The sequence below is a fragment of the Lygodium microphyllum genome, chromosome 14 (genome assembly GCF_053477565.2).
Source record: "Lygodium microphyllum isolate KBCC chromosome 14, Lygodium_microphyllum_v1.1.10, whole genome shotgun sequence".
Lineage (NCBI taxonomy): Eukaryota > Viridiplantae > Streptophyta > Polypodiopsida > Schizaeales > Lygodiaceae > Lygodium > Lygodium microphyllum.
In genome coordinates this window covers 102143263-102166835 of record NC_141148.1, presented here as the reverse complement: position 1 = coordinate 102166835, position 23573 = coordinate 102143263, and the positions used below count along the sequence as shown (strand labels likewise).

Sequence of the window (23573 nt, the reverse complement as noted above, 5' to 3'; positions counted from 1 at the left end):
ATACCTATCGCAATGCGTATATGTTTCTGTGTGCGCTTAGGTGATGATCGATCTCTAGCTATTGTTGGCATTTGTGATGTCACTCTATAATTTCACTCTGGTAGCACTTTTGTTCTGTATAATGTACGTCATGTACCCACATTGACTAAAAGCCTTATGTATATTGGGCAGCTTGATAATGCAGATTATCATGTATGCTTTGGTAATTCTAGATGAAAGATAACTCATGGTGGCAAGCTTGTTCTTGCAAAAGGTGTCCTCTACCCCTTAGTTGTACCTGGTACTATTAACCATGTTTTGTCAATGGTTTTCACCCCACATGTCTCTTTGGCATGCTCGTTTAGGACATATCTCTTAAAGGAATGAAAACACTTAGTACTTTGCAATATCTTCTGTCTTTTTGACTACTCACATTTTGAGTCGTGTGATCACTGTTTATATGACTGACAAACTAGGAATTCGCATAAAAAGTCCAATATTCCATACATAGATGAGCCTTTAGCTATTGTACATTCAAATGTATGTGGACCCATTCTCTATCAATCCTTAAGGGGTGCAAAGTAATTTGTTGCATTTATTGATGATTATTTACATAAGGTTTGGGCTTATCCCATAAAGCAAAAATCTGATATCTTGGCAATCTTTCAACGTTGACGTACTCTAGCAGAGAACCAATCCGGGTATAGATTGAAATGCCTACAGATAGATAATGCAAGTGCGTATGTCTCACGTGCTTTTGAGCAGTTTTGTGATGAGCAAGGTATTAAGTGTCAATTGACCGCCCCTTACACCCCTCCTTAGAATGGTATGACTGAGCGCATGAATAAAACTATCCAAGAGAGGGTCCATAGCATGCTTAGTCTAACTAACTTACCGCAACATTTTTGGATTGAGACAATTACTATTGCAGTATATATCATTAATAGATTGCCTTACAATGGCATTGACTTCCAAGTAGCAAAGAAGATATGGACAAAAAAGCCTCTCTCATATGCTCATTTACGTGTCTTTAGATGTGAGGCCTTTTACCATGTGCCAAAGAACAAATGCAATAAGTTGAATCCCGAAAGTGTGAAATGCATTTTCCTTGGCTACAAAGATACATATGAGATGGGATATCATCTTTGGGATCCGTAGGCACGTAAAATAATCCACAACCATGATGTGTTCCATGAGAACAAAATACATACGCAACATGAGAAAGTTATTGAGATATGCAAGGTTATCTTTCAAGAGGAGCCCCCTTACTCCTACACAACCCGCTAGACAACCTGCACCAGCAGTCAATGCTCATGGCTAAGATGTTAGACAATATGTTGGACAAGTAGCAAACCCTACATTGAGATGTTCTACTAGAGATAGATGACCTGACCGTTATGAGCCCTCCATAAATTATGACTTGGTTACAGATACAAAAGAGCCGCTCACCTATAATGAGGCTATGCGCAAGGGTGACAATGACTCTTGAGAGAGCTATGCAGTCTGAGATTGACGCGTTGCATAAAAATCATGCGTGGAATTTGATTTCCACCTAGTGGTTAGATAACTTTGCCTTATAAGTGAATGTACAAGTTGAAAAGTATCCCTAGACACCCTCAATTGACATATAAGGTATGATTGATAGCAAAGGGTTTTAAGCAAGAGCATGGTGTTGACTTTGATGAGGTTTTCTCTCCTATGGTTAAGATGACCATCCTACACTTAGTCATGGCTTTGATTACATAGCTTGACTAACTTGTATCAATTGAGTGTTCACTCGTGCTTCCACTTCAAAACTCACCTCCCTTCAAATAGCCCCTGCCTACTATAAGGTGGCACAGAGCTTTCAACTATAGTACCCTTTATGGAGGGTGTTTAGTGGCTTTGGTGTGCTTTGAAGACAATCTTTTTTTGACATTGGTAGACTCAATGGTAGACTTCTTTAACTTGGTGGAAGCAATGGGAGGCAAGATTTGCATATTTCCCCAAAGCCTATGATGGGCGACAACCATCCTTGATATGGGGCTGGGAAGAACTTGTACTTATCACACCTACAACTCTTTAAACGTGCTAATAGCTCCATCCACTAATAAGGTAAAGAGGTTACTCGCAGAGCTGGTAAGGTCAAATGCCAAACCAAAAATGTCAAACTTATATCACAATTGAGTGTTACATGTTTATCCATTAAGCATAATCTTGAAAGGGAAATTTTCAAAATAAAGAATATTTAGCGCACACCGCCCAATGCTCAAGTTAAGCAATAGCAAGCAATAGGATTATTTATAGAGATTACATGTTCTTTGAGCATGCATCATGAGCATTCCAAATCTCATCGACACGTTTGCATGCTAGCAGCAACATGACAATTACTAATCATTATGATGCCACATTGTAGAAATTTCTGAATGGAATATCTATGTTGAATCATGCACTTGTAAAACAGACGCATTAACGACATAAGATTCCAAGAAAGAGCTAAGGAGAAGATATGTTTCGATAATCCTTTTAACGGTTGCTACAAACCAAATATTAAATAACTATTAATTGCAGACTCCAGTAATGTTACCAATGTCGGAAAGCCAAGTTGCAAGTGTAATTTACTTAGAAACCACAGTCGAGGTGAGGCCAAACAGTGTCTCGATCGATACAATTACGCCTGAGACGCATACCAGCCCCTTGCAATATACTCCCATACAGACACATAGATATCTTAGTCTAATGATGTGACCCATTTCCCCTTCCATTGATAAAATGCTTCAAGTCCCAAGCCATGGTGATGGACAAATGCAGAGAGTACCTTATTCATGATTGTATAAACAGCAGAGCATTATGAATTTGAAGTAGTATATATGATGCCCAATTTGTCAAGTTCGTTGACCTCTGAGGCTATCATTTCACCTTCTGCAATATCCACTGGATAGAATGTTTTCAGCACAATAACTGGAAACTGTGTTGATGTTACAAGGGAATACAAGACATGGAGCAACTATAGTTTTGCAGGAGTTTTCTTTAACATTCAAAATTTCATAGCTCTCTCTACCATGATCGAAGTCCTGCTGCTTCTACCAGAAATTGCATGGCATAAACTAACCTAGTGCTGGACAGACTATAAGAATAGAGTACAAGAGGCCACTTTAATAAGGAACACCATATTTTGGTTTTGCTTTTACTTCCCACTATCATGTACAGCTCTTTGAGGATGATGACGATGCTCACACCTTCAATGTGGTAAAGTATCACAGATGTATATTAAATTCGAAACCAATGTGATGCAGTGAAAGCAAATCCTCTCAATTATACTAAACAGAGACACTCACCTGGACACCCTATAAACAGCATGGAGCACTTCACTGATGATACAGTAGATTGTCACTGCTTAAGAAAGGCAAAGTATGCCAATGCTGGATGACACTCTCAAGTCCGAGGTGGCTGCTCCAAGCCTATCCAGCCTAGACCACCTTTGCGGTAATCTTGCAGAACCCTTTGAGCTGCTTTATTTATGTCCCCAGCAAAAGATATTTGGGCCAGTTCCTCCAAAAAACTGTTTTTGGTCAAAATTTACAGCTTGAGAAAGCTTCAAAACAAAGTCTCCATTTTCTTAAAAAATCAAATCTTGCAGTATTGTAGGACAAGAGACATACACTTCCCCAGACATGCCCTCAACATCTAGCTTATAACGGTCATACAGTGCCTTGGCACCTGCATCAAACAATCAAACGATCATTACAAAAGTTACCTGTGTAGCCTTGTCTGTGGATCACAAATAATCAGCAAAAATAACACCCCCCAACAAATATATACAAATTCATACTGATACTTCTGCTGGAATCTTTGAGAGATAAGAGAGCACAATACATGGCCACTAGACTCATACATGCTTTTTGTTTCAAAGAGCATTTCAAAGAGCATGTTTCAATGAATAAGGCACAGAAAACAGTCAAATCTTTAATGGTGCGTGACAGTGGGCTTTGAGAGTTTGGATATTCACTTTGATTATTTTAAGCAAGCCTAGGTTGTTCATTCATGAAACCGCTAGCTGATTGGGAGTTCCTGCACAAAGATTTGGGAAATTTCTTCTAGTATATGGCAGATTCCATCTCAACTTTCAGAATACTCCATGATTTAAATCTGGGTCAGATCTGAGGCATTTTGGATGATTGGGGCATTTCAGTCATTCCAAACCTATGACTGCTTTCAATGCTTGCAACACCAATCTTTATATGGCAGCTACAGTGCTTTCACAAAAAGGAATGTACCACCTTGGCCCCTTGGATTGAGTTCACCCACTTTAGAAATGGAATAAGGGAGGCAATAGACATATGCCTGGAGACAAGAGGGACCTATGTAGCAGCAATCTTTATATGGCAGCTACAGTGCTTTCACAAAAAGGAATGTACCACCTTGGCCCCTTGGATTGAGTTCACCCACTTTAGAAATGGAATAAGGGAGGCAATAGACATATGCCTGGAGACAAGAGGGACCTATGTAGCACATTGTGTAAAGAAATACATGAGCACAAAGGATACACACAATGTGTACAACAAACCACATGATAGAACAGTAGCACTCAAAGTTGAAGAGTAACTCCGAATGAATGAAGAATTCAGAATGCTGAAAACACACTGCACAAGAGTGAATACAAAACCTTTATGGGTCTCTAAATGGATCCAAGCAAAGATGAATTAAAGAGTGCCATACTCTGAAAAGAGCATGAAACGCAGCAGGCAGCCTCTATATGCAATCAGCTGCTGTAAAATCAGATCAGAGTGATGACTGTGACTAGGCTGATCAGAGGAGGTGGCGCCTGCACAGACCTGAAAATGGCAGGGGAACAGCTGGAAAAGTAAACCAGCTTGCAAAACACACGGCTGGCAGTAAGATGACTGCCCCTGGAGGCATATAAAATGCTGGACAGCAGCAGACACCTGCAAATGCAGCCTTCTATGACTGCTCCTGACAACTGTACACAATGAACACCTCCAGGCTGAGCTGTGTGGGAGATGACTACAGCAAATGCAAGGCATGGAAACTCCCGAACAGGCTGCAGAAGGTGGACGACAGCTGTCAGGTGTGCACTTCATCTAGGGCAAGTTGGACACATAGTCCACACACACGTCCTCCATGCAGGGTATCAACAGCAGTGGAACAGAGCACCAGTGTGTAGATTAGCAAAACAAAGATGAAACAAGTGCCTAGGAAACCTCCTATTTATAGACATGGATCCTCCCAAGGTTTGGGTGTTTGCTTATGGGACACAGAAACTTTGGTAATTTTTCAGTTATGGGTCTGTCTTAAAGAACTAATTAAGGTCTAGCTACTAATTCACATTGTTTAACTGGTAGTTGACCTTTTTAGCTTAATACATTGAGCATGTGAAAACTAGGCAGATTTGGAAGTGGCACATGCAGCAACTTATGTAATAAGATGTTGATACAGGCAGTGGTTAACATATCAGTTCCCAGCTCAGGAATCTGGAAGAATTTGAGAATGTCAAAATTGTGCAAAAGAGGCTCCTTGAGGAGTTTGGGGACAAGTCTCAAACATCTCAAGTGGTGTTGCTTGCAGAAGTTTGGATGTTGCTATTAAAGGCTGAGGTCACATATTGACAATGGCCACTTCCACACCAGTTCCATGTTAGACTCTTCTAAAGAACTCAACGCCAGGTCATTCATGGAATGGGTGCAGTATTAGGTGCTATGTGAAGGCATCGCCAGACATTAAGATATCTCTCCGGAACTATCAATAAGAAGATCAGCATCAATGCACTCATGGAAGACATGGAGATGAATGGAATTATAAAATATTGTAACTCATTTGTCTGGTCTGTTGCCTCTTCTGTTTCACAATGAGACAACTGTAAGTCTCCTTTCAATTTGTGACTGCTTTAAACAGAGCTTTTGCAAGAAAAGGTATGCATCAATGCTGCAAAAGCATTCACACTAGCCGGGAAAAACTTGAAACCAGTAAGGTACCTGCATTGGGCATTCTCTTCAACATTTCTATAAATGCAGAAGCAACACCTGCAACTGCATAGGATGATTCTCCAATATCATGGCATATTGCAAGACGTGTTGCTGCAACTTGATCTTGAAGTCGCATGGGCAAGACTCCAGGAGCATCCAGCAAATCCAGATCTTCTCCTATTCTAGCCCACCTGCACTTAACATCACTCTTCGTAACCTTTCAAGATCAAGCATTTAAGAAATGAAAACAGGATAAGGATAAACAGCTTATTTACGCTGATAAAATTCGCAAGTAGAAAATTTTGTCAGCATCTAAACAAAACAGGAGCATCTTAGCTCGTGATGCACATATTCACTAAAAAAGCATTGGAATCCCTGCACAGTCTTTTTTCTGTCAACCATTCTCTTTGTCATTCTGGTTGTAAGGTCCCTCAATGGGAAGGACTGATATTACGTATGAAAACAGAGGGAATAAAACAGCAGAGCTGCTGGTACTAACTGTTCACAATCAATAATTTGAATGCTTAAGTGAAATAAGCGCAAACATAAAACATACCATGATCATGGAATATCTCTAATTTAGGCCTACCTACATTAATCAGGGTGCCCAAAATGTCAGAGAGCTAGCCGCTCATGCCACACTCCTTGTTGATATTTCTTGCACCTCCCAAAAACTCTGGTTAAAGATGGTGATCCTAACAGCCAATCCTTGAGAAAGATGCTCAAAGAACAAAAAGGCCGTGTTAGATATTGAAGCAGCCCCAAAAACCAGTTCTTCAAGGAGCATAAAGCTTCCCCATATATCAACTTGAAAACAACTCTCTGCAGTAAAGGGTGATTACTTTTAGGAATTAACTTTAATTGACCGTTGTCAAACCAACTTAGGCTATTTTCTATCAAAGAGAAATTTCCACCCATGCCTCAAACTAGCAAGTGCCAGCAAAATGAATCAGATATGAGTAACATCCAACATAATGTCTGGCAAAGTATGTTGATGATGTATATTCATCTCATGTCAAATCCCTTCAATTCCCCAAGCTCAAGATATGGCCAAACTTCAGCAGATACAGCAGCAACATAGTCACAAGTAACGGGCGGGATGGACCTGTGGGACACCGGGACACCATCCCCAGGACATGTGATTGGGGCATCACATTCAAGTGTGTCACAAAGTGACAGGATGGGACGCGAAATGCGACGGATTTTGTTGTTTGTTACAGGAAAAGTGACGGCTGTGTGAATGAATAAAAGGACATGTGATTGGGGCATCACATTCAAGTGTGTCACAAAGTGACAGGACGGGACGTGAAATGTGACGGATTTTGTTGTTTGTGACAGGAAAAGTGACAGCTGTGTGAATGAATAAAAAAGGGGCCGCTTGATTTGTGAATTGTCATTTATTAAAAACGTGGCGACTCTATTTTATGTAAAATATCACCGACTGTTTAATCGTGGGCTGTGAATCATGATGCATCGCTAATTAAAAAACAGGCCGACTTATCTATTATGCGTTCGTCGTTATCAACTCACCTGCACTTCTAGTCTTCTCATCATTTGGCAGACTCCCAACACGTCCACTTTCAGCCAAAGCCTCTCTCTCTTTTTTTTTTCGTGAAGATAATTGAATTAGGTAGTTAAAATTTACATCAGACCATCAGGTCAACATTCTCTCTGTATCTCCAACTTTCAATTACATCAGACCATCAGGTCAGCATACTCTGTCTCTCTCACTTTCACTATAACTAATATTTACATAAGGCCTGCAGGCTCACAGAACAACCTATTACATGAACAGTACTAATAGATCACACATAAAGAACAACTGGAGTAGAGCGAACAATTGCCAGTCAAGGAGCAGCAATATCCGGAAGAACCAAGTCTGCTGACATCATAGAGGAGATTTGCCATAACACTATTCCACGCACACGGGTCACATGCCCATGGATACCTGATGCTAAATCAAAAATAAAGGCATTGCGAGTACGCCATATATGCCACAGGGCTGTCCATCTAAGGAAATGGAATAGGCAGGAACAATCTGAACTCAAAGAGGGCATAGAGGACATATTTCCCATAATCCACGAACGAATTGATAGTCAATGCTGAGTAACGGAGGACCGCACACGGGAAATGAAATTCTAGATTTGTCGCACAACAAGGCAGGAGACAAAGAGGTGAAGCAATCTCTCTCTCTCTCTCTTTTTTTTTTCGTAAATCTCTCTCTCTCTCTCTCTCTCTCTCTCTCTCTCTCTCTCTCTCTCTCTCGTAATGGATGTTATATTTATAAAGTACTAAACAACAAAAGAGTTACAAAAGTCATGGCAAAGACACAGAGGAAATTGCCATATGCCAAGGAAGTAAGTCCTCCCGAGGGAGTAAGTCAGAGTGCCGAATGAGATCTATCTACCAATGCAAGAGACCTTTAAGCCTAGCAATATGTCCCTAAACATTAGAGGCTGAATCAAAAAGAAAAGCATTCCGAATGGTCCAATTGTGCCAACAGCCCCAGTATCTAAGAAAGTGAAACAAGATATTCATATGCGACTCTGCCGGTGTGGGATATTTCGGCCACACAAAAACCCAATCAAAAGGGCTTAGCGAGAAACCAACCACTGCTCGCAGAACCGCTGACAAGAGTAACCAGATTTTCTTAGCGAGAGGGCAAGAAATAAATCGATGATGGGCCGATTCCACACTGGTGGTGCAAAAGAAACAATTGCCGTTGAAGATTTGACGCTTGGAAAGGGCTGAAGCAAGAGGAAGACCACCAATCATCACCCTCCAAAGAAAGACCTTGCATTTGAACGGTGTCTTATTCAACCAACCCTCCATCACAGTTACCTTCCACCATGACTGAGATTTACGTAATCCCCATACAGTATTAGCTTTAGTAGCCAGCCATTGATGATCTTTAATCAGAAGATGATACACCCGGTTAGCTGAGGCCTTTTCCAAATTCAGCCGGCCTGCAAGGTCCCAGTCCTGCCAAGGACGATCCGAAGCAAGGGCAGGAAAGGGTTATCTGCCCTGGAGCACCATCAAAAGCTGTCCCCATAAATCACGGTATCCACGAGTGATCCTGAAAAGCCTCTTGGCTGTACGAAACGATATCAACACATTGCGACTGGCAAGGGTGGCATCTGCAAACTGAAGTCAAGCCCAAGCGTGCCATGCAGTTAAATTTTGGTCTGAGCTCATGTTTGCCTTTCCAAGAAAGTAATCGCGAGGCTGCCAACAATTCCAATTGAAAAGAGTTAGTAGCTAAGCAGTCCTCCGCAAGATACCACTGAGCCTTCTTGAGAATCAATTTCTAGGAACATACCAGATGAGCAAGCAGGGATGATGGAGGACTAGAAAACCGAGAGTCTGCATTAAGAACATGCCACCAGGAGCTCCAAATTTGGGTATTACCATGCACAAGCCCGTGATCCTCACGAAAATAATGGGCTATAAAGACCCATGAGTAATGATCCAAGCACATGGCACGAAAAAGGGACCAACGGAGTGCCAGCATATGAGTTTCGGCATCCAAAATAGCCCCACCACCCATGTGTTTGGGGGTACATGCATGCGACCAAGAAATCCATGAAATGCTTGCATGCAAGGAATTATTCTTCCATAACATGAAACGAATGTACTGAGTAAGAGCATTCAATGTAGTAGTAGTCCAAGGCAGCAATGGCAAGAAATATGTGAGTATTGGCAACAAAATTGTCTGAGCCACTTTGAGGCGAACATGGAAGGGCCACGCCTGGGACTTCCAATACAGAAACTTAGCTGCCAGTTTCTGTGAAATCCACTGTAATAGTTGCTTTGGCCAAACATCAACACCCAAAGGGTACCCAAGATGCCTAACAATGGAACCATGGGAAACAACCATTCCCTGCCAGTCCAGTGACTGCAAATCTGACTACGTGCAACTGAGAATGGCTGATTTCAAAGCATTGATATAAAGACCAAAAGCATGACCAAAGAGAGTCCAAGCATCTAATGCTTTGCGAAGATTATCCTTGTCGGCACACAAGATCATAAAGCTGTCATCAGCCAAGGATTGACTAATGAAGTGCTGTCCAAAAGAAAGAGACAATCCAGCCAACTGATTAGAAGCTGCCATATGGGATAACATCGAAAGAACCGGATGAGTCACAATGGCAAAAAATAGAGGAGTCAAAGGGCAACCCTGTCTCACAGAGCGTGCAAGGACAAATGGCTTGGTAACACCACCATTCAGCATAACTCGCGAAGAAGCCGCAGCACTAATGGTGTAGATCAAGCGAGACATCCGAGTACCAAAGCCCATAGTAGACATAAGTTCTGCAATGAAAGACCAGTCTAAATAATCAAAAGCCTTTTCCAAGTCCAATTGGATCAATACCACCTCCTAATTAGAGTACCTTGCATAGTCAATAGCCATTTGCACATTTAAGACATTATGCAGAATGTTTCGGCCCTTAATGAAACCATATTGAAGAGGATGCATAATGGCAGGAAGATGCTTATGGAGCCGATTCGCCATCACTTTGGAAAAGATTTTATACATAGAACCCATCAAAGAAATTGGTCGCCAATGTTTCAACATAGACGACGAAGGAACTTTTGGAAGCAGTTTGATAAGTCCTTTCCATGAGGAAGGCATGAACCCCATTTCCCAAACCTGCTAAAACATAGCCATTAATGGTTTCACCAGTCGGGTAGCAAACACCTCAAAGAATTCATTGGTGAGACCATTCCAACCGGGACTTTTATCCTTGGGCAAGTGTAACAAAACATCCATAACCTCCTCCTCACGAATATCTGTCTCCAATGTAGTTTGCATGTCATGCGGAACCTGATTACGAACCAAATCATAGAAAACTGAGCGGACCTGAGTAATTTGGTCAGAAGGTAAAGGAGTAGAACCAAGAAGGTCTAGAAAATAATTCCTACACATATTCACAATAGTCTGAGGATCAATGACCATTTGACCGTCTGCATCCTGGAGTCTAGTCATATTCTCTTGAGCAAGGGATGCATGGAGAGCTCGAAAGAACTTATGAGTCTGGCAAGCACTATCTAGCAAATTCTCAGTCAAATTTTGCAATTTGGCCTGCTGATAAAATTTCAACTGAAACTCTTTAATAAGATCAGTCAAACGCATATTAAATGGCAGCAGAAATACATCATTTGGAGTCTCCACCAGTAGAGAACGAACCAAAGCCAGTAATTCCTCCGCTGCTTGTCAACGCCGCCGACAAAGAGAGATATGATGGATCCCATACTGCCGAACAACCCGCTGCACATTAGAGAGCAATTGTTCAAAAGAAGCATTACCCTCAGAGGAGAATTCCAATAAAAATCTATCAATCAATTGCTGCATATAACCCTAAAAGATTGAATGCTTCAAATAAGACAAGTTGAAACGCAAAGGGAGTCTCCAAAAATTGCTTAAAAGGTGCAATGGGTTGTACAAGCATCTCAAGCTGTAGAGGAAAATGGTCCCACAAAGCGTATTGCTGCAACACTTTCATTTCCAGCATCTCAGGAAGAAAAGCATCATCCTACATGATGTACATGTGGTCCAACCGCGACCACATAGTTGTATACTGTGCAGAATGAAAAGTAAACCCTGTAGAAGAAGGGTGTAGCCATGACCAGAGATCTTACTTAAGTACGGCAAGAGCAAACGCATCCACACACGGCTTTCCGGAGCGTCCATCACCGAATGCTCTGGTGTAGACTGTGAAGGATCAACACACATTAAAATCCCCCATCAAAAAACCCCGTCTGCCAAGTGATAAGAAGGTCTGCAAAGTATTCCAAAGATCCCGACGGGATAAAGGGTTATTAGGAGCATAGAGCCCAAGTAAACATAAGATCTCTCCTTCAAATAAAACTTCAATCACCACAAAACGACCATGTACATCATTTTTAATAAGAACAGGCTGATATTTCTCATGTACAATCATAAGCACACCAAAATAATGCATGGCATGTGTCCTTGCATAAAACAAGTGAAACCCATGGCAATTCACAACTTTTCCTGCTTCACCATGACTCTTGTGCTCAACAGCACACAAGACATCCCACTGATTCTCATGCAATAAACTCCACATGGCATGTTGCTTATTGCGAGAACAAATGCCTTGCACATTCCACGTGGCTATCTTCATGTGTATTCAAAAAGAAAATCGAGAACGAGGCAAAGCTTCCCTCGATTTAACCTTTTCTGCTAGAATGTCAAGGACTCCTCATCCAAAAAATCAGCTAACACGGCAAAAGAGTTCCGACGACCAAATTTAGAGGTAGACGGTGTATCCACTGTCTTGGGGATGGAACGGGGATAACGACGATCCCATGGGATAATCACGTTACCTCTAGCATCAAAAGCCAACTTAGCAGGTGGGCCCTTCGGACCATCCGTATATACTTTCCTAGTGGCCTGATTGCGAGGAACAGAAGAAACCATAGCATGAGTAGCGTGCTCTGAAGACAACATGTCTTTCCTGCGCATATAAGTACGCAAGGAATCTTGTGAAGAAATAGACACAGTATCCGTCATACCAGCATCAAACCTTTTACCTTTTTTGGCACGTACATCTACCCAGTCATTGTCACGGGAATCCAAACCCGAAACATGTTGTTTGGCTTTATCCAAAACTTTAGGTGGCTGGGTCACATCCTGCGACGGAGCACCATATCTTCCATGGGAGGCAAAACATGCTCAGCATCTGAAGTTAGTTGCTTCGCTGGCCATTCGGCCATAAAATGCCCCAATTTTCCACACGAAAAACAATGCCCTGCAAAGTTACCTCATTTCAAATGAAAGTGCAAAGGATGCATGCCAGAGCAATTAAGACGTAACCAAGCAGGCCTTTTCCGAGCAATGTCCCATAACATACACAAACGGTTACGATTCGTGGCCCTTAGGCTCGGGGGAACCATAACAGTCCCCACAACGGCCATGGCATCCTTTAACAGTGGCCAGTAGACAACCGGATAGTTTTTCACTTCAACCCACACCGAGCATTCGCGTTGAAGCAAACGCTGAAAATCTGCCATTGGGCACCATGGCACAACATGGACCAAACGGCGATTAAAGAACAATGGCAGTTTAGCAGATCGGCACGATGCTGCTCGGATTTCAACAGCACCTCATAAAAGCCTCGGAGCCCAACAAAAATCTCTTCAATACACTCGCCTTGTAGTAAACTTTACAGCCACTGCCGAATATAGGAAAGCACTGGGATCCTACCAGTGAAGAAGAGTATAACAGCACATTCATAAAACACTGAGAATCAGCGCAACACATTTTCAGGATCCACAGTGGCTTCTAGAATATCTTCAGTGTCAGAGGCAGAAAACGCTTCATGATTATGTTGAACATAATCACCAAGCAGAGTGTTGGCAAACTCCAGCAAATGCTCCCAGTCAACATCCTGAGAATCCACAAAATCAGAAGCAACCTGAGCATAAGAACGTTCCTGATGATCCATTGTGTCTTCCAAAGTATGCTTAGTGCATTTGCCCGCAGGCTGGAAGTCAGGACCAGGTGGCATCTCCTCTGTGCAAGGAACCATATCCTCTAGTTCCTCCATGTCAGAATCCAGACCAAGGGCTGCCACCATTTGATCAATAAAGGCCATGTCCAGACCAACCATGTTGTATCACCACTTTAACAAGAGATCTGAAGCTATTTACAGGGCGCTCTCTCTCTCTCTGTGCAAGTCTTGTACCTTAGGTCCTCTGCACAAATCTATACTCTGCGGTACTGTTTGTACAGACTTTAACACAATCTGTCTCCTTCTGAGATTAGAGCAGGCCGTGACAGACAGGTCCTCAAAGTCGGACACAGGGCAGGGTGCCAGAGGAATGTCAGGATGCAGATCAGGTCGATGATGATACACAAGTGTGCTGGGACAGAGTTCGAGCAGGACAAAAAATAGACCTCTGGAAGGCAAGGGCAAGATTCGAAGTGTCTGGTAGTGAAGACGGGACCCTGCGCTAGTCTGCGGCAGGAACTCAAGCGGCACGCAAAGCTGGTGAACAGTTGCGCAGGTTAGGGGAAACGCATCCGCAAACAGGTAGACATGTACGGAGGCCTTCTCTACGCGCTGGATTGCGCAAGCGTTCAAGCCTCGACAGAGTCAACGCAAAGGTCAGGTCGCCATCGCTCGATCAATTCCATCGCCTTTTCTCCTCTCTCTCTCTTCTCTCTCTCTTCTCTCTTGTCTCTTCTCCCTCCCTCCCTCCCTCCCTCCCTCCCCCCCTCTCTCTCTCTCTCTCTCTCTTCCTCCCCCCCGTCGTGTGCGCGCAGTGCCATAGTGCATACTCTGTTTCTGCAACTATCTCTGATATCAAGTTTTAATATTCTCTCTCTCTCCATCCAAACTTCCTCAGTATCTCATGGCATCAACATCCCAAGAACGGGGTAATCACTCTTGCCAGGGTGGTCTTCATGGGGAAGAAGTAGGAGGTCCGATGCATGTCACAAGCAATCAGGCGCATGCTGGCAACAGTATTTTTACATAAGCAACAGGCCAAACAGGTTAGCACAGCTCACAATCAATCAGGTGTAAGCTGCACAAGTCGTGATCAACTATGTCACAGCCACACAAGGTAGATTCATCATCAAATTCGTCAATTTTGTGCTGGCAATTTCTCATGGCAGGTCAACGGCTGGTTTTTGTCACTCTTTTTTTAATTTCTGCAAGTAGGCTCTCAGCTCACTCTGATGGGGGTTCAAGCGTGCAAGCACAGTGTCGGAGGAGTTTTTGTTCGAAAGGTCGAATCCACCAGGGATCAAAAGTAGAAGAAAGTAGAGATAGGAGATGGAAGAGAAGATAGAGAATACCGAAGTAGTAAACATGACAAAAACAAATCACAATGAATTGAATCAATATGTATTGAAAGAATCTAGAATCTTCGCACTACTCAGAAGCAATCTCCAGGCATTAGATCTCCTGGAGCTTCTTCGTAGAACAAAACGTGCATAAAAATTACAACTCCTTCTCTGTTGCTCGGAACCCAAATCTGATGGCTCCGTTGGCTCCGAAAGGGGGGTAAGACCCCACGACACCTACTCACGGATCTCCCAGATCACTCCTTCTTTCAGTTCAATCTGCAGTTTTCAACTTGTTTACAACGATCGCGACGCGCGCAATTTTGTCAATCTGTCCTTGTAAAAATCCCCTAATTGGCTGAAAAAACAACTAGCTTTTTTGCATGCCATCCTAATCTAGAAGCTTTTTCTAACTTTTTCGGAGTTTTATAATAAATAATATCAAATATAGGCTAAAATTATCCAAAAATCTAGTATTTTTGGATAATCAATGCAACTCACACTAATACTAATGACTCAGATCACATTGACTCTTGATTAATAAGAAGTCGGATAATGATGCATTCCATACTTTTTCACACTGTGTCCTCATAACATCACGACATCCGCCCCCTCTGAACCTGCACATCCTCCGGTATGTGCCAAAATCCTAGTTGTCACCGGATTCTGAGTCCTCCTCATCCTCTACAACCATATCCTTTACTTCTTCATCTTTCATATCTTCCTAGCTAGTCCCTATATCAGGACCACTATTTTCTTCCAATTCTGGTAACTCATAGGTAGTAGATTCTCGCCTTTTGAATAATTTGATTCTTTTCCCCGCTACCGAAAGTTTAATGGCTGTCCCATCCAGCTCATTTAATGTATAAGTAGCATTATCAAACACCTGTCTTACCACATAGGGTCCAAACCATCTTTTGGAAACTTTACGCATAGCACTATGCTCGTTATCTAAATTGCTATCATAAACCAATACCCAATCCCCATCTTGTATAGTTCTTAGTCTCAGTCTATGTCTTTTATCAAACCATTTCTTATTCTGTATCCTTGCTGCCCTTGACTTTGCAGTTGCTGCCTCTATGTCTTCTGACTTTCTTTCCAACTATCTAATGCGTAAGGCCAACAACTCTTCTCGATTCAACTCCTCCTCCCAAGGTAACACACTCCATGTGACTATCATCTCTTCTATCGGCATGATAGGTTTTTTACTATATATCAATTCTGCAAGCATATACCCTATAACAGCACTATGAGTTGTTCTGTCAGCCCACAAAGCATAAGGGAGCAATCGTGGCCACTCTTTTACCTTCTCTCCACATGCTTTTGCCAATGCCTTCACAATAGGTGGGTGACCTCTTTCACTTTTTCCATTTCCTTCAGGGTTATAGACTGAAGTTAAAGCAAGCTTTATTCCCAACCGTGCAAAGAAATCATCACCCTCATCTCCATCTAGCTCACCCCTATCTACTGTAATTTTTCCCACACAGCCATATCGACAAAAGATCTCTTCTAAGAGAAAAATACATATGGCATTTATCGTCTTAGTACGTTGAGCTCTCCCTTCCACTTGATTAGTCAAGTCTTCACGAGCAAGCACAAGATACCTCATTTGCCAAAGACCTATAAGCATTATGACCAAATCCACCACCCACTTAAAATGAAGAGACAATGGATATATGGGTTGCAATCTATCCTGATGTCTCACAGATGAATACATTTGACATGTCGTACATGTTTCCACAAAGTGAGCAACATCCTTATATATACCCTGCCACCAATATCTTTCTTTGATCTTTGTAAAAGTACCCCAAACACCTCTATGACCAGCCCATAAGCTTTCATGAAATTCTTGTATTACTTTTATTTTTGAAGCTCTGTCACCCAAAACTCACAATGGCATACCCTGTTTCTTTTTAGCATGTTTCCATAAGTATCCATCTTTTAAGAAAAATCCATAGGCTTTCCTCTTGATCTTCTTAAACTCCTCATCTGACCATTCATCTCTATTTGTTAATGTACTGAGATATTGACCAATTCTCAGTCACTCTCCTACATATTTGTCTTCCAGAAACACTTCTACACAAGATGCAAAACATCTGAAGTGTCTTCTCTTTGTTGTCCAAGTTTCTGTTAATGTTGTAGCAACACCTTGCATTGCTAAATTCACTCTTGCAACATCATTTTCAGCCATAAGAAAGTCATCTTCTTCCTCCTCATCCATGTTGGGATGTAAAGGTCCTTTATTCACCTCCGTGTATTTTACATGTGTATTGTTATGTTGTACATGTGAATGCACCCTTACGGGCCCTAAGTATAAATACATTTTATTCTTTGTGTACCAACACATTGTTGGTACACCTAAATCAGCTCGTCACTCTCACTCTCACTCACCTGCATGTTTCCCCTGCTAAATCAGCATTTTCATAATCAGCAAGTCTCTCTTGCTGTCCATGACCTCCCTGTGCTTCTGGCTCAAAGATAACCGGCTGATCATCAGTTTCAGCCTGTGGTACAGCACCATGAGGCTCATCATATGAAGTAATAGGTGGCTGCAAATTGTGAAATTTGACCTTTTTCATGTCTTCATCAGAGGCTAAAGTACTTTTCAGCAACTTTGCCTCATTAAACACAACATTACGGCTACGAACAATTTTCTTAGACTAAGGTAGCCACACTCTATAGCCAAATTCACCCTCATCACCATAGCCCATGAAAATGCCTTTGGTGGATTTCGGGTCAAGTTTATTCCTCAGCTCATTTCTAACATGCACAAAAGCATCACAGCCAAATATTCGTAAATGGTCATATGAGGCCGGTTTGCCAGACCAAACCTCCTCTCAGGGATGCCATTATTAAAGGACCTGTTTGGAGAGCGGTTGCAAATGTGAACCGCGATTTTAAGTGCCTCTCCCCAAAAGTCATGAGGGAGATTAGCAGTGGACAGCATGCACCGCACTCTCTCACATAGGGTCCTATTGGTGCTCCAGGTTGCAGAACATCGTAGCACTGAGTACTACTGAAGCCGAATACATATCAGCTTGAGTACTACTGAAGCTGAATACATATCAGCTTGAGTACTACTGAAGCTTCTAAGGAAGCTATATGGTTGAGCAGACTTGCAGAGGATCTCGGCATGTCTATAAGTACTCCAGTGTTGGGATGTGATAACCAGAGTGCTGTGTATCTGGCTAAAAATGCCATGTATCATTCATGCACAAAGCATATTAATGTGCGATATCACTTTATCAGACAGATTCTGGAGGATGGTCTAATCACATTGACCAAGATCAAAACACAGGACAACCCTGCAGATGTTCTCACTAAAAGTCTAGGCAAGGCTCAGCATGAGCATTGCATACGACTAGTGGGAGTTGGTTAAAGGTTCACTCCGGACCTTTAAGTCGAAGGTTGTTGGGATGTAAAGGTCCTTTATTCACCTCCGTGTATTTTACACGTGTATTGTTATATTGTACATGTGAATGCACCCTTACGGGCCCTAAGTATAAATACATTTTATTCTTTGTGTATCGACACATTGTTGGTACACCTAAATCAACTCGTCAATCTCACTCTCACTCACCTGCACATTTCCCCCGCGCTCTCCAACAATCCATCATTCCATCTTCGTTCTCATAGCATGCTCGAGATAACATGTCTGCCACTGGGTTATCTCTTCCTGCAATATGCTGAAATTCAAGGTTCAAAGATTTGACGTATGCAATCCACCGGAGCATAGCAATGTCCGGGGTAGCACAACTAGTAATCATACCCAATATCGGCAAACAATTAGTATCAATGACTACATGAGCACCCATAAAATACTCCTTATCACATTTAAGGGCTGTCCAATTCCCCATATTTCTCTTTTTACCTGTGGTTATCTTCTTTGTCGTTAGTCAATACTTTTGCACCAAAGCATATTGCATATCTTTGCCCTTCCTCATCATCTTGCCCAATTGCCCATCCAATCCCAATTGGGCTTGTATCAACAGTAATAATGATAGGCTTTCCATGTGAATAGTCAACCTTTCTCAACGTAGAAGCAGATTTTAAGAGTTGCTTCAATTTCTTCATTAATTTCTGATGCTTCCTTTCCCAATGAAATTTCTGACCTTTCCTTAGAAGCTGATAAAGAACATCGGCTACATGTGCAAAGTGAGGAATCCATATCAAATAAAACACACATGCATCCAAGAATCTACGCACCTCTGATACATTCGTGCATAAATCTCGCATTCTATCAATCCCATCTATTTTTGCCGGTGATGGTCTTCGCCCATAAGGCCCACACATACGCCCAACAATCAAAACCTCTTCAACTCCAAAGACTGACTTTTGTCTAGAAAGAGTTAAATGCACCTCTTCTAGACGTGTCAAAATCCTCTCGCAATCCACAATATGGTCTGCAACAAACTGTCTGTATCCATGAGTATGCATCTCTTCATTCTTTTCATCCACTACACACCCTTTGATTGGAACATCATCCAAGAAGGGCATAGTAAATTGTGGTATAAAATCCCTGAGTACCCTATTCATAGCATTTGTCATGTGTACCACTAAGTTTGTTGCACCCTGTGGGAGAGTACACATCCGTACTAACCCCAAAGGAGTCTTCATGGTTGTGATATCCCTACTTTCAATTGCAAGCTGAAACTGATCATAACCCGAGTAAAGATCACCCAAAGAATAGATCACTCTGCCTGCAAAAGCCTCTACAAATTCATCAACCACAGGACCTGCATCCACATTTCTTATGGTCACTTTATTGACCGGTTGCATGTCTTGAATAAATCTCAAAGCCCCTTTTTTTTTTGGCACAGTAAACCAACAATTTGAGTACGGGACTAAAGAAGACTCCAAGATCTTCATGCGAATCTTTCATTTAACAAATCCATCAGCTTTGGCAAGTAAGCTTTAGGGACTGGAATAGGCCTCAAGTTCCATGGTACATGTGGCACAGTAAATATGACCATAGGAGAGAGAACATTTGGATCCACACAACCTATTTCACTTGGCTGAAATGCAAATGCCTTCCCATGTCTAGCCAACATCTGCATAAAACAATCTCTCTCAACAGGCAAAAGAAACCCTTCTACACCAACTTTCAATTCCTATAATGTTTCAGATGTAAACTAATGACCTATATCTTTAGGATCTCGTAAGCTTGGCTGCCTTGACACTTTTTCATACATACCCTCACTCTCTAGTGGAAGTGACAAAGCAATTGGTTTCACCTTTTTGTCAACTGTCTTATACTTTGTCTCCACAAGTGCTTCAGCCCATTGTAATCCTTCCTGCTGAGCAAACAATGCTATAACATCATATATATCCAAAGAACATACTGACAACACTCTGTTTTCAGCCTCATTTTCTGCATGTATAGTTGCTGAAATTTCAGCCAGTGTCAGTAATATTCAGTCCATAAAAGATGCCTGAAATGTCATCATTTTCAGCTAACAGCCCCAATGCTCTCAATTTCTTAATAGCTCGTTTCATAGATATGCATTCAGCCCTACACATAGCTTCCATAGGCTTAAACCAACATGAACTGTTTGCTGTAAACTGAGAATTACCAATAGTAAATACATGCTTCATTTCATCAAGAGGTGAGTACACCCTCTGAACAGCACTACTGTAGACCCGCATTACAACAGTGCTTAATGAAAATCCAAGTCTTTGAATTCCCTTGCATTTGGAACCAAAGGAGACTCTCGAAGCGTATCACGATTTCTAGAATAATTAACACAAACAGTAAGAAATTTGACTGCTTTTCTCCCATCCTTGCTTCTAATTCTTGCATAAGCAGAACCATCATCAAGCACCTTTGTTTCTATACGCACACTTGTAATATAGGGCTGTCCCAAAATCATTGCATATGAGGAATTATCTTGCACAAAGAAGTGTTGCTCTTCTTGTACATCACCAATCGTCACTTTTACATTAGGGCATGCAACATAGAGCTCCCCTGAAGAATTATTTGCATCCCTCATACGCCAACCATGATCAGTGTCTACAAGCCATGTACCATTTTCATACAATCCCCGCTCAATGACATTTATCTCAGACCCATGGTCAAGTAAAGCAACACAAGGAGTTTCACGTTCCCCTATTTTCACTACCGTTTCAGTGGTAGCTCTAGCCCAATGATTTCTTGTATAGTGACTTCGAGGAATAAATCCTAGAGTCTCTTCTTCATATTGTTGCATTTACCTTACTCCACCATGCATATTGCTACAAGACAATGCATTTTCAGCCACTTTCTTCTCTTTTCCACATGCTGTCCATTGATTAGTAGTATCTTGCATAGACAATCTTGTACTTACTTCATGCTCATATTCAGCCCGAATACCCAACAAACCAGTTTCCTCTTCAAATTGCAGCAATGCACTAGTGGTATCACCAAGAAACTGATGCTTTCTTTTAATTATGTCAATGATCTCATCATAAAATTCTCGCTTAGCAATGCCAAGCACCTCTCCCAAGGTAAATTCCACTCGATTGTTTAAGATCCGTTCTTCAAGAACCTTCTTAAGATCTGTGGATGTCTCAATGTCAGATTGCAACTTATATCCTGGCTGCTTGCCCTTCTTTTTGTCCTCTTGTTTGTTATCCTGTTTTTGCTCATGACTGACCTCTTCTATAACATGCTCGGGAGGTGGCTGATTTGCAGCTTTAGGCTAATCCATACTTCTTGTCATTCTTTTAGATGTCCCTGCAATATCTTCATCTCTTTTTCGTTTTTCTTCCACAAGTACATCCGTGTTTTGTACCTTTGCTAAATATGCATACACTGAATATAGATCTACCGGTGATTCCCAACTAGTTATGCCACGAATGTCTTGCCCTGCATGAGACATTTCACTATCAGTGGCCTTTCTCTTTTCAGTTGCATGTAAAGCATGTGTCCATATTTCAGCCTTTGGACCAACCATCACTTGGCCATGCATTCTATCCAATTGTAAACCAAAAGTAGAAGCATATACCGCCGCATGAGCATTTCAGACAGCCAAGTCTTCCGACAACTTCTGCATACCTCCCTTTCCAAAATTCAAAGCAAGAGACAATCCCATTTCTTGTGCATAGATCTTGTCATCTTTCCAAAAGATAAGCTGTCATGCCAAGGCCTCCTGATAGGCAGCACAATCCTTTCTCTCGTGCTACAAACTGTCACACCACATACATCTTTTTTCAAGTTTAGGGGCTACTGGCCGTCCCCTTTCCTCTTGTTCTTTTTCATCCAATTTTGCAACCTTCAATTAAAGATCCCGTATCCCTTTGACAAATTCATCCAAAACATCTTCCCTAACAGAGGAAACAATAGCAGGTACAGCCATAGGATTAGCCAGAGAAGTGGGTGGCTTACTGAATACTTCAACTGTTTTGCTCGTAACAGTGGGCAAGCTAGAGACATACAATCTTTCTCTTCTTCTATGCTTCTTCACAAGTGCAGTAATAGCTTTCTTGACATGTCTCCACTCTGTTTTCAAACCTGTCTCTATAGCGTGATCCTCCAGCAAATCATCAAGCTTCTCTTGAAGCTCAGGATCGGCTGCCTACAGAAACAATTCAATTTTCTGACTTGCAAGGGCTTGCTGTTCTGCGAGATCCAATTGCTCAAATCGACTTTCAAATTCTCTTAACAATTCCGTAGCCACAAGACCCTTATTGGGTTGTAAAACCCACTCTTGAAAAGTCTTGCGCATAATCAAACTGGTGTCCTCAATGTAAAATTCTTCCCTAAGTGTCTTCTTGAAGGCTACCCAGTCTGCATCTTGCAAGTATAATTCAGTAATCCGTGCTTTCAGTTCATGAACAGTAACACATACAAAATACCGGCTCCATGCAGATTGAGCCACCCCAAAGAATTCCATCTTCTGAGCATAGATATATACATATGCAGATACATTCCTGCCATTGAATAACTTCACCTCACACTCAACTACTTGCAAAGCATTCATCACAACACTTTTTGTTTGAGCTCAAGCTTGCATCACCTGTTGTTGTTGTACCTGCATAAGCATATTCATATTTTGCAACAACTATTGCAAAACATCACTGGAGAATGTATTCGAAGATTCTCCCATCTTGTCTTTCCTTCTTCTGACGACTTTTCACGTCAGGTTCACCAATATCGGAGGGGTTTTTGTTAAAAGGTCGAATCCACCGGGAATCAAAAGTAGAAGGAAGTAGAGATAGGAGATGAATTTTTGTTTGAGCTCAAGCTTGCATCACCTGTTGTTGTTGTACCTGCATAAGCATATTCATATTTTGCAACAACTATTGCAAAACATCACTGGAGAATGTATTCGAAGATTCTCCCATCTTGTCTTTCCTTCTTCTGACGACCTTTCACGTCAGGTTCACCAATATCGGAGGGGTTTTTGTTAAAAGGTCGAATCCACCGGGAATCAAAAGTAGAAGGAAGTAGAGATAGGAGATGAAAGAGAAAATAGAGAATACCCAAGTAGTAAACACGACAAAAACAAATCACAATATTGAATCAATATGTATTGAAAGAATCTAGAATTTTCACACTACTCAGAAGCAATCTCCAAGCATTAGATCTCCTGGAGCTTCTTCGTAAAACAAAACGTGCATAAAAATTATAGCTCCTCTGCTGCTCGGAACCCAAATCTGATGGCTCCATTGGCTCCGAAAGGGAGGTAAAACCCTAAGACACCTGCTCACGGATCTCCCAGATCACTCCTTCTTTTAGTTCAATCTGCAGTTTTTAGCTTGTTTACAACGATCGTGACGCGCGCGATTTCGTCAATCTGTCCTTCTTGAGAAAATCCCCTAATTGGCTGAAAAAG

At 41.8% G+C, this 23573-nt stretch overlaps 1 protein-coding gene across 2 annotated transcripts in view; it reads right to left on the bottom strand.

Moving 5' to 3' along the window:
- Window positions 1-2543: 2543 nt before the first annotated feature.
- EMB3129 (GTP-binding family protein) overlaps window positions 2544-23573 on the bottom strand; it is a 66791-nt gene continuing 45761 nt past the window's right edge. The window contains exons 7-10 of one of the 2 annotated variants that reach the window (XM_087693178.1): window positions 5952-6133; window positions 3621-3678; window positions 3297-3520; window positions 2544-3197 (exon numbers count right to left, since the gene is read on the bottom strand). In XM_087693178.1, the coding sequence (XP_087549304.1) occupies window positions 3394-3520; window positions 3621-3678; window positions 5952-6133 (367 nt within the window). In that variant the 3' untranslated portion in view covers window positions 2544-3197; window positions 3297-3393. The remainder of the gene's footprint in view (window positions 3198-3296; window positions 3521-3620; window positions 3679-5951; window positions 6134-23573) is intronic. The other variant, XM_087693177.1, reaches the window with a different exon arrangement.